The sequence below is a fragment of the Cordyceps javanica genome, chromosome 1 (genome assembly GCF_051103115.1).
Source record: "Cordyceps javanica chromosome 1, complete sequence".
Lineage (NCBI taxonomy): Eukaryota > Fungi > Ascomycota > Sordariomycetes > Hypocreales > Cordycipitaceae > Cordyceps > Cordyceps javanica.
This window is the reverse complement of record NC_139295.1, coordinates 2,805,371-2,817,735: the sequence shown is the minus strand read 5'-3', so window position 1 is coordinate 2,817,735 and position 12,365 is coordinate 2,805,371. Positions and strand designations below refer to the sequence as shown.

Here is a 12,365-nt window from a genome sequence, read left to right as displayed (position 1 = left end):
GTTTCTGATGAGATTTCAGAGTTGAATAGAAGCCGCTCTGGGGACGCCTGCTGTGTAACCAGCCCTTTTGCACACAGCCTGTGCTACGGCATCATCAGCCTGATCATTCGCTGCCCAACTCTGCTGAACCACGGGGGGGCGGGGGAGAAAAAAACACACAAAATAGAGCAGGCAGCGAACTCGCCGACATGCAAGCATTTTGAAACGAACAAATAAGTTCAAAGTGTACAGAAAGCTCAGTCTGCGGGTTTGAAAAACAAGAAGAAAAAAAACAAAAAAAAAAAAAGAGACGAATAGTGAACTCTGGGCGTCGCGCACGCCTTCGACATGACGCAACGCATCCTTCTTTCGACCTCTACGCAGACCAGCCCGTCCGGGCTTGCGGGAGTCTGAATGGATGTGTGTATACGTCCTACAGCTCACAGTCTTTTTTTTCGTTATCAGTCAATCTAGGGCGGTGGATAACAGCCAAGGCTGTGAGAGGCGTCATGTCGCTGCGCAAAAGACAATGTGTGATGCCGCCGGCACGATTGCGCACGCCGCGGTCGTTTTTTTTACAGCAACCAAGCAAGTGCCGCTGCGGGCGGCGGTGCATATATGACACCACCACTTGTACTGCGAGCAGAGAGGGCGTCCGGATTCTTGAATCACGGACAGTCTTGGGGGCACAGAAAGCATGCTTTGAGCAGACAATCTCACCTCGCGGCTGGTCCCTGTGGCGGGCGAGCAACATGTCCGTCTTTGGTGGGAGACTGGAGGGGGAGGGCGGCTCGGCCACAAACGAATTCCTAAAGATGCCATGAAATGACACACTGTCTGAAGCTTGTACTCAAGTGATCTACAACACTGGTAGAATATTCGAGGTGATGCGAAAAACTCTCTCTTTCACGGACCTTGATACATCAAACTCGCGTTGATCAGTGCTTTGACTCGTCCCAGCATTCTGCACCTGTACTACATTCGTCTCTGAATCAGGGTCTTTGTTTTGTCACTCTATCACTTGGATACGAGAATAGGCGCTTGTTCCATCACGATGTTCCAAACTCCCGGTGATCGATTTCAGGCCTGTTCCGGCGAGGTTGACATGGCGCTACCATTCCTCAGTGCCTCGTTACGACAGCATCGTTCCCTCCTGTAACCCAGCTCGGTCTCTTCATCTTCAGTCGGTAGGGGCGGACGACTGTCCGCCAGCGGTTAGCCAATGCACAGACTTTTCACCGTCTTCGTCCACATATCGCCGGGTAAATGGACAACTAGGCACGAGAACGGCGAGCACGAAGCAGCATACGAAGACGAGTATGATTCACTACATGATACAAACTTCCATCTGACTTGAGCTTTCAGAAAACAAAAGAGTCAAAGCTTGGAAAGGTAAACTCCAGAAGAAGCAACCCGCCATCCTCCCTCATCCGGCTCTTCATGGTAGCCTGAGCTAGGCCAGCCACTGACTCTTGCGTTGCTCTCAACTTTTTTTTCATGACTGCGACGATGGTTTGAGCCGCGGAAATGTTCTCGGGGGAGTACGGCCGGTAGCGACCTATACTCATCTCGGTCGTGCCGACATGACACACTGTCTGCAAGCGAGATGGCCGCACTGGCGGTTCCGGCACGTCTGCGAAGTCTGGGGACGGGCCGCAGTGCCGCACAGGTGGCAACGCCAGCCATGCTTCATACATGCCCACTGAAGGCATTGCGGGTTCGGGCAGAAGGTCTCTATCGTCGACCCCAGCGAGGTCTCCTTCTCGCACGGCGTTGGATAGCCGTGTTGCGTGCTGGCGAAGCGGCAAAACTCCCAGCGGCCAAGCTCTGCGAGCCGTCGCGAGTGCGACTCGTCGCAGAGGAGCGTATACAGGTGGAAAATGCACATGCTGGCAGCAGCCGAGTTCCGGAGTAAATGTAAATTTGGGTGAAAATGGAACTAGGAGCTGAAAAAAAAAATTTGTAGAGTGAAGGTGCTGAGTCTGTGAGGCCGGAAATTAAATACTCGCGCAGGTCGACGCTCACAATCACCCTCAAATTACGACAAATCACTGTCGGCTTGCAAAGAAAAAAAAAAGCCATAAGGGGGCTATAATGTGATCACTCCTGGCATTCGCGTTGTACAAGTATGTCACAGCTGAATGAAACGGTCAGTCACAGTGGACGTGAGCCTCGGATTTGACGAGGTGAATTCCAATCAGATTTTTCTTAGCAACCTCCTCAAACAACTAAAAAATCATGTCCAATAGGACGCCTCTTCAGGGCGTACAAGAATTGCTTTGGCCTCGCAAAAGACAGCCGGGCCGTCGTCAGAGTCGGCCGTGCCCATCATTTTTCTCATCTGTGATGCTGGTACAGGCACCTTTACATCTCTTCTTGCAGATTTAGTCTATTGTCGTGCAAAACAATAAAAAGCTGTTGATCAAATCAGTCTCACTTGCATCACGCTGTCATCTTCAAGCATGATCTCTTCGTGAAGCTGGTTCCCGTTTTCCTGTGCCCTTAGGGACGACTATTCGACTGCTGACGGCCTCTCGGGAGAGATTCTTCGACGTCTCGGTCGTTCTTTTCTGCTTCACATCGGTAGGCGGGGTCTTGGGTGTCTTGATCTCGTTCAACAACCTGCGTTGGATATTCCTCGACACCCGCCTACCCTTGCGGCATCGCTTAGCCTGCTTTCGCGCCTCAAGCTCTTGGAAACGTGCGGTGTAGGTATAATCTGGCGCACCTTTCTGGCTCGGTGGCTTACTTGTTCCTTCTCCAACGGGGAACTTCAAACCGAAGTAGGAACAGACTTCGTTCATTAAGCGCCACTGGACGTATCTGATGCCGAGAGCAACCGGCCGGTCACACCAGTCAACTGGCTCTGTGGCCAGTTGATCGTACAAAGGCAGTCGAAGTTCCTCTGCCGCAATAAAGAAATGCGAATGTGGACGGCCGGCAGCGATGAGAGTTTGCAGAACACACTTCAGGAGTTGGTTGTTGACAATGTCTTTCTTGATCCATGGACTATCATAGGATACTGGATGCTTGAGGTTCCGTTCAACAACCGCCGAGACGTTCACGCTCTCCATTTTTTTTCGAGTGTGCTTGATTTAATGGAAGAGTAAAGCTGATACGGAAAAAGAGTTGCTATAAATACGAACTGTGCGTCTCTCGCTCACCCGTTTGCACGGTTGGCGTTCGCACTGTCACCAGGGCTAAGTCGGCCATCTCTGACCTCGGTTCAGGGAGGGAGAGAAAGAGATTGAAACAGTTGGAAATTCGCTTGTCCGATTTTTATTGGCTTTCCGTTTGTTTCATCAACGATAAAAATGCTGTGCGAAGCCGTTGCCCGGTGACTCGTAGCAACCCACCATTCAAAAACCTGCCTCTCTGAAGTTATCAACACCAAGATTTTCAGGCCGTGGTCCTTACGAAAAAAGTTGCCATGAGCTCTTGCTACTTACCTATGCCCGAGGATAAAGTTTCGACAATGATTATCCGAGTAATATAAGGAATAAAGTAATTACATCCACAAAGCAATTTATGATAAAACGGTAAACCCACAACGGGGAGATAACGAGATGAGTATTCGCAGAGCTCCTTCGGATTTCAAAGATCCCTATACTAAAATAACGCGCCATCGTTTCACAATCTGGTAGGTCGCGTGGCCAAATGGCAAGGCGTCTGGCTACGAACCAGAAGATTGTGGGTTCGATCCCCACCGTGACCTTTCCTTTTGCCGTATCTAAACACGGCCTTCATTTTTTTTTTTTACCATCATTATTTTTCTATTTAGGCGGCTAGGCCGGCGCCAGCTTTGCGAATTTGATTTTAATTTTTCTTGTATCTAAAGCTCAAAGTCTCTAATTTCCCCTGCAGAACAGCATCGCAGAGCCACCCTTGCATTACGGTTAAACTAGTTAGTGACTGGCGATGCTCCAATACGTCGCTCCACAGCAATACATTCCACCTGGCCCAATATAGTGGCTTTTATTGAGGATACTAGCGACCATACATAGCAAGATCTCTGCACCGTTCCAGGTGGTGCAAGGACTTGAATAATTAATCGTTGTTCTGGTGCATGGTACCTATACTTGGACAATGATGATATGCTTCCAAGCCTTCTCTCTGCAAGACAGAATGAAACGTCCTTGTTCTTTAGTTATTGTAACTACAATTATACGGAGCAACACTCTCTTATTCGTGAACAAGCTGGTACAATCCACCTCAACGACACCCTCAGCAATCATGGGTCAGATCGAAGTTCTATTATGGGTCTCACGCAGTCTAAGAAGCAGTTTAATACAATTTCCCGATGGATTTCACAGAGTTCATTGTCGACTATTTCTTCGCCATTCCTACACCAGGTTCGTTATGATGGTAGTCACTTCCCATCGCACAGCTGCAAATAAGCTGCAAATACAATTAAAAAGGAGGTCGTCGCCCTTCCAATTTTACCAAACTATTCTCTACTCTATCGGCAAAGCACCGAACACGAGCCACCAACATGGTACATTCAGCAATCATTATGGCCCTTCTTGCCCTCGCTGTGCGCGGCGCACCGGGCAGAGTCGGCGGCTGGGTACCGGCCGCCGTGGACACCACAGTAGCAGCGCCGAGTCCAACCAGCGCCGGGCCATCTCCAGTATCATACGACGGTCGCGCAGTAGCCGCTTCCAATTCTACTGAAAGACACGACGAGGCGGCGATGCTTCCGCACGGTGCAAGCTACACCGAACTGCCACTGGCAGCCGCCGCGCAATCTACTTTGACAACAATGAGCAGACCATCAAAAGTCACATCTGCGGTAGTTCGGACCGCATCTTCAAATAAATTGAGCCCGACAGGAACTAGCACCACGACATTTACTACGACGGTGACAGCTTCAGGTAGAAGGCCGTTTTACACGCCGAGCAAGGACCACGTCGACGATGCCGAAATCAAGGGCCGTGGGAATGTCGTCTTCTTTCTAAACCGGTATTTTCACACTTCTGGCAAAAGGTAAAAATGAGAAAAACTAACATGCATTCAGCAGCGGCTACACTGCCAGTATTGCCACGATAGAAATGCCTGCCCGCAATGTCACTCATTCACTACATCCTTCTAGAGGTATATGGAGTTCCAAGGAGACGTAAGTTGATCTCATCAATCACTTTCGAAATCAGCACTGACAGCCACAGCGTCTATGTGGACTCATCCGCTGACGCTCGGAGCCAATGCGCTACCCGGAAGCGCAGCAGTCAAGTCGGTGGTAGCTTTGAGCAAATACGCAGCATGGCAGAATATAAATTCGGTGTGGATGACATTCTTTCCGCGGGAGTATCTTGGTGCCCTGATCAAGAGATTTCGACTAATGTCAGTACCATGGGTGTCCTTGACCGACTTGCTCCCTCTGCAATCAAGCTGGCTGCCAGCGCAGGGCTCACCCACATCGATGGCAACTGGGAGCACAACAAAGATCAACCAGAAGCAAGCGATTTTATCTCGCTTCTTTGAGGTATCGTTGGGCTCAAAATGCGTGCCGAGTACATCGATTGGAACTTTCTACACTGCATCTGGTTTTGGTCGCTGGCGTTTTTTTTCTCTGCATTTACAATGGAAGAACAACTGCTGCACATATCTACCCAACAAATGGAGAATAAAGGAAAAAATAAATCACACCACAACTCTAGCAGAATATAAATATATATATGTATATATAAAATAGAATCATTAAATTTGCGCCCCAACATTCTACCCAAAAAAGGACTGATCATCAACTCACATCTACAGCAAGGCCAAACCAGCGGCAGCGGCAGCAGCAAGCAGCCCCAGTGCCAGACTGGGTACGCTTCTCTGCGCGCTACTCTTACCGGACTGCGGCGTAGGTGCAGTCTTCCCCGTCGAAGCAGCACTCGTTGTTCTGGATGCCGTTTCGGACGAGGTCTCAGCGGCGGTGACGGGGCGGGGTGTGATGACGGTGGTGATGGTCTCCTGGTCCTCCGCCGCCAGGATGGACATCAGCCTCGGCATCTGGGTAACCTCTGCTTCCCCTGAAGAGGTACGCGAGACGGCGGCGGCGGCGGCGATCTCGAAACCATCCTCATCCTCTTCGTCCTCTACAGCGGCGGCGTCAACAACTTCTGGGGCGGCTGCGGCTGCGGCTGCGGCTGCTACGGCCTCGGGAGTGGCTTCCGCCGCCGCGGGCTGCACGGTAGTGAATCCGCCCGGAGCCGCCTCGGCCTCAGCCGCTTCCGGGGCTTTGGCAGCCTCGGGCTCAGGAGTAGCAGTTGCTGTGGCCTCTGAGGCGGTAGGAGCGGCCTCGGGCGCCGCCGGCGCCGCTTCGGGTGCTGCGGGCGCTGCCTCGGGCGCTGCTGGTGCAGAAGGTGTCGGGGACGGCGAAGCCTCTTCCCCAGCAGCCGGGGCTGCGGTGCTAGAGCTTGGCTTCGCGGCGCTGGGCGTGGGCGCCGCAGCCGGGGTCGAAGCGGGAACCTCCGCGGCATTTGGCAGAGGCTTCAGCGAGACTGGCTTCGCGTCGCTGGCTGGCAGTCCCGGCAGAGGAAGCAGACCGCCCTTGGAGTCCTGGGAGTCCTTGGAATCCCCCTGCTTCTCTGCAACCTTTTCCTTTTGCTCACTTCCTTTGCCACCTTCGGTCTTGCCACCCTTGGCGGCGTCCTTGTTGGTTTGCTTGTCGGCTTCCTTGTTGCCGTTCTTGTTGGCGTTGTTGTTCTTTTTGTCGTCATTACTGTTCTTTGACTTTTCCGTCTTTTGTCCGTTCTGGTTGCTGCCATTCTTGCTGCCAGCCTTGCCTTTTTTCAGGTCAGCCTGCTGCTGCGGCGTCGGCTGCCTCGTCAGCGACTGGATGGCAAACGGCTGCGACACGATGACCTGCCCGCGGGTGTCCGTGATGATCATGGCGAACTTGGGGAAAACGGTGATGGTCTCGTCCGCGGTCCATTGCAAAACTCCGACGTTGCCAATATTAACTACATTAAACATCGCCCTAGGTCAGCGAAAAATCATGCGATTTAAAGCAAGATTGGGATGGGGGATATAGCAGAAGAGAGATTATTATTTACCTGCCACCTGTTTCAGAACGATATCGTCTCGAATCCCGTTCCCGGCAGGAACAAGGTTGATAGATATCGGTGCCTGAAGTCCTGTCCTGCTCCATTGAAGTTGGACTGCTTGGTTGAGCTGCAGGCTGCTCGACGAGTTGGGGAAGATGAACTGCGCCGCAGTCGCACCGGCCAAGGCGATGCCCGCCAATAGAGCCTCGAATCGCATCTCGTCGAATAAAATGAAAGAAGGAAGAAGAAGAAGAAATCCGTGTAATATTATCGATTCTGGTATGGAGAATTGAAAAGACTGTCGAGTAGTAGTACACCTACTTGTAATGAGTGTGTTGCGTATCGTATGGCTGCGTTTGTAATGAAAGACTGTGTGATGTTGTCAAAGGAGCAAAACAGAATATGACAAGACTAGGTAGGGACGGATGCGGCTGCTTTTTTCTTAAGAGTCATCTCAACTCTCTAGTCTAATCGACAATTCACAATGACTGACAGGATAAAAAAGCAAATGCTACGTAGACCTAGTTCGGCCATTGCTACCTTGGTTTTGCTCTCTGCGTTTGATCCGCGTCGCGACCCTCGTGAGCGGCGTCTCAGGCGCAGCGTCTCACAATGCTGGGGGCGTCGCCAGCCGAGTCGATGCAGCGAACCACGCAAGAGACAGAAAAGAAAGAAGAAGCTAGGCAAGCCGCGCCCCCTTCTCCCTTCTACGAGTCGAATTATTTGGCGCTGGGGAGTCATGGAACCCTTAGTGGCGAGTACGCCACGACCAGTACCCGTCATGCTTAGACCACAGCTGCGACACAACATGAAACCGCATCGCCAGGTGCCGGGCGTCCTTCCTCCCCGCTGCCACAACTTCAAGTGTGCAACAAGGCAGAGACAGGAAAAAGAAAGCAGATCGCTATTTGAGATCTTGAATTCAGATATCAAATAAAGCCATGACCTCTTTTCAACCAGACTAAAGTACAGGACGAAAAAAATTTAGTCTGCGACCAACAGCGGTGTGCAGACAATTAAAGATTCACAAACTCAAGCAAAAAGCCCATAAGCTGCCGAAACCAGCAGCAATCACGCCATCAGCGCCCTGTATACACCGTAAAATTTCCTTCTTCCGTCGAGCCGTAGATTGCATCACAGAATTTCCACTCATTCCCAGTCCTGGTTCATTCCTGCCCCTCACCTGGCGTGCCCGTAGCACCCACTCCATGGAAAGCATCGCCAAACGCAGAGTCCTCCATCTCCATGTTGAGGTCCATGTCCTCGTCTAGGCCGCCGGCACCACCATCCATCTCGGGAGCATCAAACCCAGACAATGCGTCACCGGCAGTGTCGAGATCACCGAGGGAGCTGAAGTCGTTCTGGTCAAAAGAGTTGGAACCGGCCGGTGTGCCTTCCGCAGACGGCTTTGTGACATTCTGTGGCTTGGCTTCCTCGGTCGCCGGCTTGGCAACGGGGGCTGTGCCTACATTAGGGTCCGATGTGCCGTCCTTGGGCACAACAACCCAGTCACCATCCTGCTCGCCTGTGGCGTTGGGCTGCACGGGCTTGGGCGCATCCGCCTCGCCCATTGTGGCATCAGCAGCAGGTGGCGCAGGCTGCGCAGGAGCCGGTGAAGGCACGTTGGCATTGGCTGGCGTAGCAGCTGTTGACTGTCCAGCGGAGAGGTGTGCTTGAGGGGTAGGGAAGTTGTTTGCCGGCGTAGAGGCGGACGACAGTCCGGTGTGCATCTGGTCGAGCAAACCAGCCGCTGTATCCCCCATATCCATGTCAGCGTCGCCCATCATCAAGGCGCTATTCTGCGATGCCGCTTGGGAGGCTTGACGGGACATTTGCTGGTCAGCAGGTGCCGCGGTGGGCTCGGCCTGTGGCACAGGCTCGGGCTCAGGAGGTGGAATTTGATAGCCTCCCTCTTGGATGCGGGACAGGGCCGGCTTGCTCTCAATCTTGCGGCCAAGCGAGGCTTCTACCTGTTGCACGATTTCCTCTAGAGTATGTTTGCTAGAAATACGAGGGTGATCGTCGTCATTATCCGTGGAATCCACGCGACCCTCAACCCGCCAGGCTTCGGGCCCAGTCTGTTCAACCAGCGATTTTAGTTCGCGCTCTTTAGAACGGATGAAAGAGCCCTCCTTGAACTTGGCTAGTTTTTTCTCTTGCTCTTCCTTCATCTTGGCAATTTCGGTCTCCGTAGATGCGATATATTCGTTGACCCGGTTGCGGAATTCATCTGCCAGACCAGGCTCTAGCTTTCCGACATAGGTTTTCTGGGGCAGCTGGCTGAAAGCGTCGCCGCCTTGAGCAGCGAAAATACCTTCTGTCAGTGACGCAAGCTCACCCTTCAGACCGAGGCCGAGGTCAGCGGGAGTAATTTGTCCCATACGATATGGCGAAGAAAGAATCTCCTCCATCCACTCGTGGTTTTGTTGGTAGCGTCCGAGGGACAGCTCTCTGGGTGTCAGGTGGTCAAACATGTCGCCTCTCGAGATATCTTCGTCGTCATCCATCACGTCAATTGTGGGCATCTGGGGCATAGCAGCCTGCTGTCCCTGCGCGTGGCGGGCTCGCTTCGCAGGAGGACCAGCAACGGGCTGCGGCGGGTACGCCATCTGCTGAGGTACACCGCGTGGATTTTGCTGGCCACCCATCTGCTGGCGTGAGAGTTCGGGCATTGTGGGCCAGTTGGCGCGGTCGGAGAGCATGAAGTCTTTGCGTCGGAGCATGCCACGACTCAGGAGGAACGCGCGCTGCTGCATTATAGCAGCAACTCGGTCATCGTAGGGGATTGCATTGATGGGCATACGACTGTCGGGCTCGGACGGGCCATAGTGGACGACGAAGAGGTTCTGGTCGACGGGGGGAGGGTTCGGGTGGCCAGGCGCGGGCACCAGACGGAAGCGTCGTCGGGCGTGGGCGGCTACTTGTTCGCCGGGGATGTATCCAGCTTTTAGAAAGTATATTTCCATAATCTTTTCATGTTAGCAAAGACCGACAAACGTCTCGATATGTAACATACTGCGCCATTGCGAAGGTCATGCTTGTAGATTTCCTCAGGAGGCGACCATACGAAACCATCCGTGGCAAAGTTAGTACCGAGGCGCTGCAGGGGCTGCCATGTCAGAAGAGTCGTGCCATCGGCGGGCTTGTCGAGGTAGCCCCAGAAGAAGGCAGCCTTATCACGCGCGATTTGCGGCGCGGCCATCAGCCACTTGGCTACTTCGTTGATGTCCAGGCGCGGTGCTGCCGGGTATCGAAACGAGGACATGAGGTGGATGTGGGGGATCTATTCGATATCAGCCATTATACATCACACAAAGTACCGCGATTGCAGCATCAAGTCGGCAGGTGTGCGTACCAACTCCCCCGGGACGTTGTGACTGGGATCGGGTTGTTGCGCCATGGCGAATGTGAGGCGCACGTCAGGCGCGGTCGCTTGCGTATTCAAAAAAAAGTGTCTCTTTGAGGTAAATCAATCGGAGGACATCAGCGGCATCAGCAGTTTCGAGTTCTGTGCCAAATTCCAATGACAATGGCCAGAATCACACGCGGCGCAACTGCAATCGCGGTTCAGGTGATGGCACTTGTCTGGTGTTGAAGGAAGCTTGTGCCTTGGTGTCGCGCGGCGGACCCAAATTTCCTCGCGACAAGGCTGGAACCGGACAGCCAATGATGATCGTGGATGCAAAATCACAATGCAACTTGGACTCTTGTATAAGAACAGACGCGAAACTGGAGAGAAATTGAGTTAAGGATTCCTCGAAGGAGAAGTATTTTCATTTTCATGGTAGAATGTTGTGCTCTGCGGACAAAACGGTTGCAGCCGGCTGTGTCACGTGACTCGTTCGCCCAAAAATGAGATCGCAGCATATTCATGTGGCGAGGCAGCACGCAACTTTTCCTCAAAGCAACCAACTACCTACACATCCACCTCAAACTTGCTGTACGCAAGCTGTCAGATACAACTTTTGAGCAAGAGAGCTCAAAGGTACGTTCCTGCACCCGCTGCACAATAAACCACCATCTCTCGCGTCAGCATCCTTGTTCATCATGTCATCGTACCCTCCCCCTCCAGGCACGAGCTCGCTCCCCGCGCGACCACCGCCCAGCAAAGGCGGCTTCAAGCCGGCCTTTACGCCCTCGAGCGTGCAAAAGAACCAAAAGACCGCGGCCCCGCTGCCCGTCACCAGCACCACATACGCGTCGTACCCGCACCGAGCCGCCCCCGGGGCGCAGCTTCAGCACCAGCAGCAGCATACCCAATATGGCACACCAGCAGCGGCGGCGGCGACAGCCCACTACGGCTCTGCTGCGTCCAGCATGAGCGCGACGACGCCCTACTCGTACGGTTCGCAGCCGGCCGGCGCCTACGGGACAACACAGCAACAATCCTACGGCCAGCAGCAGCACGGATACGGCGCGAGCGCGGCACCGCAGATTAGAAATCCGTTCCCGCAGCCCGGCACCGCGGCCGCGGCCCCAACATCCATGACGGCCGCAGGCGGCGCGCCCGCCGGCACCGAGTACGACGCCGAGATGGCGGCGCAGATTGCGCAGTGGCAGAGCGCGTACCTCCCGCGCGACCCCAACGCCAAGGACGCCAAGGGCAACCCGATCGAGCCGCCGGCGCTGCCCCGGGCCGCCGAGGTGTCGGTCGCGCAGGCCAACCCGGACAAGACGGTGGTGCGGCGCGGCGGCGGCACCAAGTGGACCGACGACACGCTGCTCGAGTGGGACCCCTCGCACCTGCGCCTCTTTGTGGGCAACCTGGGCGGCGAGACGACCGACGACGCGCTGCTCAAGGCGTTTGCGCGCTGGCCGTCGGTGCAAAAGGCGCGCGTGATCCGCGACAAGCGCACTAGCAAGTCCAAGGGCTACGGCTTCGTCAGCTTCAGCGACGCCGACGACTTCTTCCAGGCCGCCAAGGAGATGAACAACAAGTACATCCAGAACCGTCCCGTCGTGGTGCGCAAGGCCAACACGGAGATCAAGGTTACCAACGTCAAGGACAAGAACCGCAATAACAGAAACAACAACAACAACAGAAACGGGAACAGGAGCGGTTCGGGCGGCCACGGACACGGCCAGCAGGGATACGACGGCGCGAGCTTGGGACCCAAGTCGGCAGCCGGCGTCGTCAAGCCCGGTCAAAAGACCAAGAACGGCCTTCGGCTGCTCGGATAATGCTGCACATCCATCCCAAGTCAGTGTATATAGATATGGAAACAAGTTGTCATCATTTTTTTTGGGGCGTTGGTGGTGGATATTGCATGCATAAAAATATCATGATACGGCGCAAGACAAGGGTTGCTTTGGACGAGAAAATACATATACCATTATAATCTGGGTATCTTG

The 12,365-nt window shown here is 53.8% G+C and overlaps 5 protein-coding genes and 1 non-coding gene across 6 annotated transcripts; 3 read left to right on the top strand and 3 right to left on the bottom strand.

The window, feature by feature from the left end:
- Positions 1–2,435: 2,435 nt before the first annotated feature.
- Positions 2,436–3,053, bottom strand: V2A60_000852 (uncharacterized protein; the record flags this gene model as incomplete). The annotated part of the gene is made up of 1 exon (XM_083252218.1): positions 2,436–3,053. The coding sequence occupies one exon, from the start codon at positions 3,051–3,053 to the stop codon at positions 2,436–2,438; it is 618 nt and encodes a 205-aa protein (XP_083108344.1).
- Positions 3,054–3,622: 569 nt separating this feature from the next.
- On the top strand, positions 3,623–3,694 carry V2A60_000851. The gene has a single exon. It is a non-coding gene; the product is annotated as a tRNA-Arg (tRNA).
- Positions 3,695–4,492: 798 nt separating this feature from the next.
- Positions 4,493–5,460, top strand: V2A60_000850 (uncharacterized protein; the record flags this gene model as incomplete). The annotated part of the gene is made up of 3 exons (XM_083252217.1): positions 4,493–4,941; positions 5,000–5,095; positions 5,145–5,460. The coding sequence occupies 3 exons, from the start codon at positions 4,493–4,495 to the stop codon at positions 5,458–5,460; spliced, it is 861 nt and encodes a 286-aa protein (XP_083108343.1).
- Positions 5,461–5,730: 270 nt separating this feature from the next.
- V2A60_000849 (uncharacterized protein) lies at positions 5,731–7,230 on the bottom strand (the record flags this gene model as incomplete). The annotated part of the gene is made up of 2 exons (XM_083252216.1): positions 5,731–6,929; positions 7,023–7,230. The coding sequence occupies 2 exons, from the start codon at positions 7,228–7,230 to the stop codon at positions 5,731–5,733; spliced, it is 1,407 nt and encodes a 468-aa protein (XP_083108342.1).
- Positions 7,231–8,179: 949 nt separating this feature from the next.
- On the bottom strand, positions 8,180–10,413 carry V2A60_000848 (uncharacterized protein; the record flags this gene model as incomplete). The annotated part of the gene is made up of 3 exons (XM_083252215.1): positions 8,180–9,982; positions 10,030–10,296; positions 10,369–10,413. 3 exons carry the CDS (start codon positions 10,411–10,413, stop codon positions 8,180–8,182), a joined length of 2,115 nt encoding a protein of 704 aa, XP_083108341.1.
- Positions 10,414–11,060: 647 nt separating this feature from the next.
- V2A60_000847 (uncharacterized protein) lies at positions 11,061–12,194 on the top strand (the record flags this gene model as incomplete). The annotated part of the gene is made up of 1 exon (XM_083252214.1): positions 11,061–12,194. The coding sequence occupies one exon, from the start codon at positions 11,061–11,063 to the stop codon at positions 12,192–12,194; it is 1,134 nt and encodes a 377-aa protein (XP_083108340.1).
- Positions 12,195–12,365: the final 171 nt, after the last annotated feature.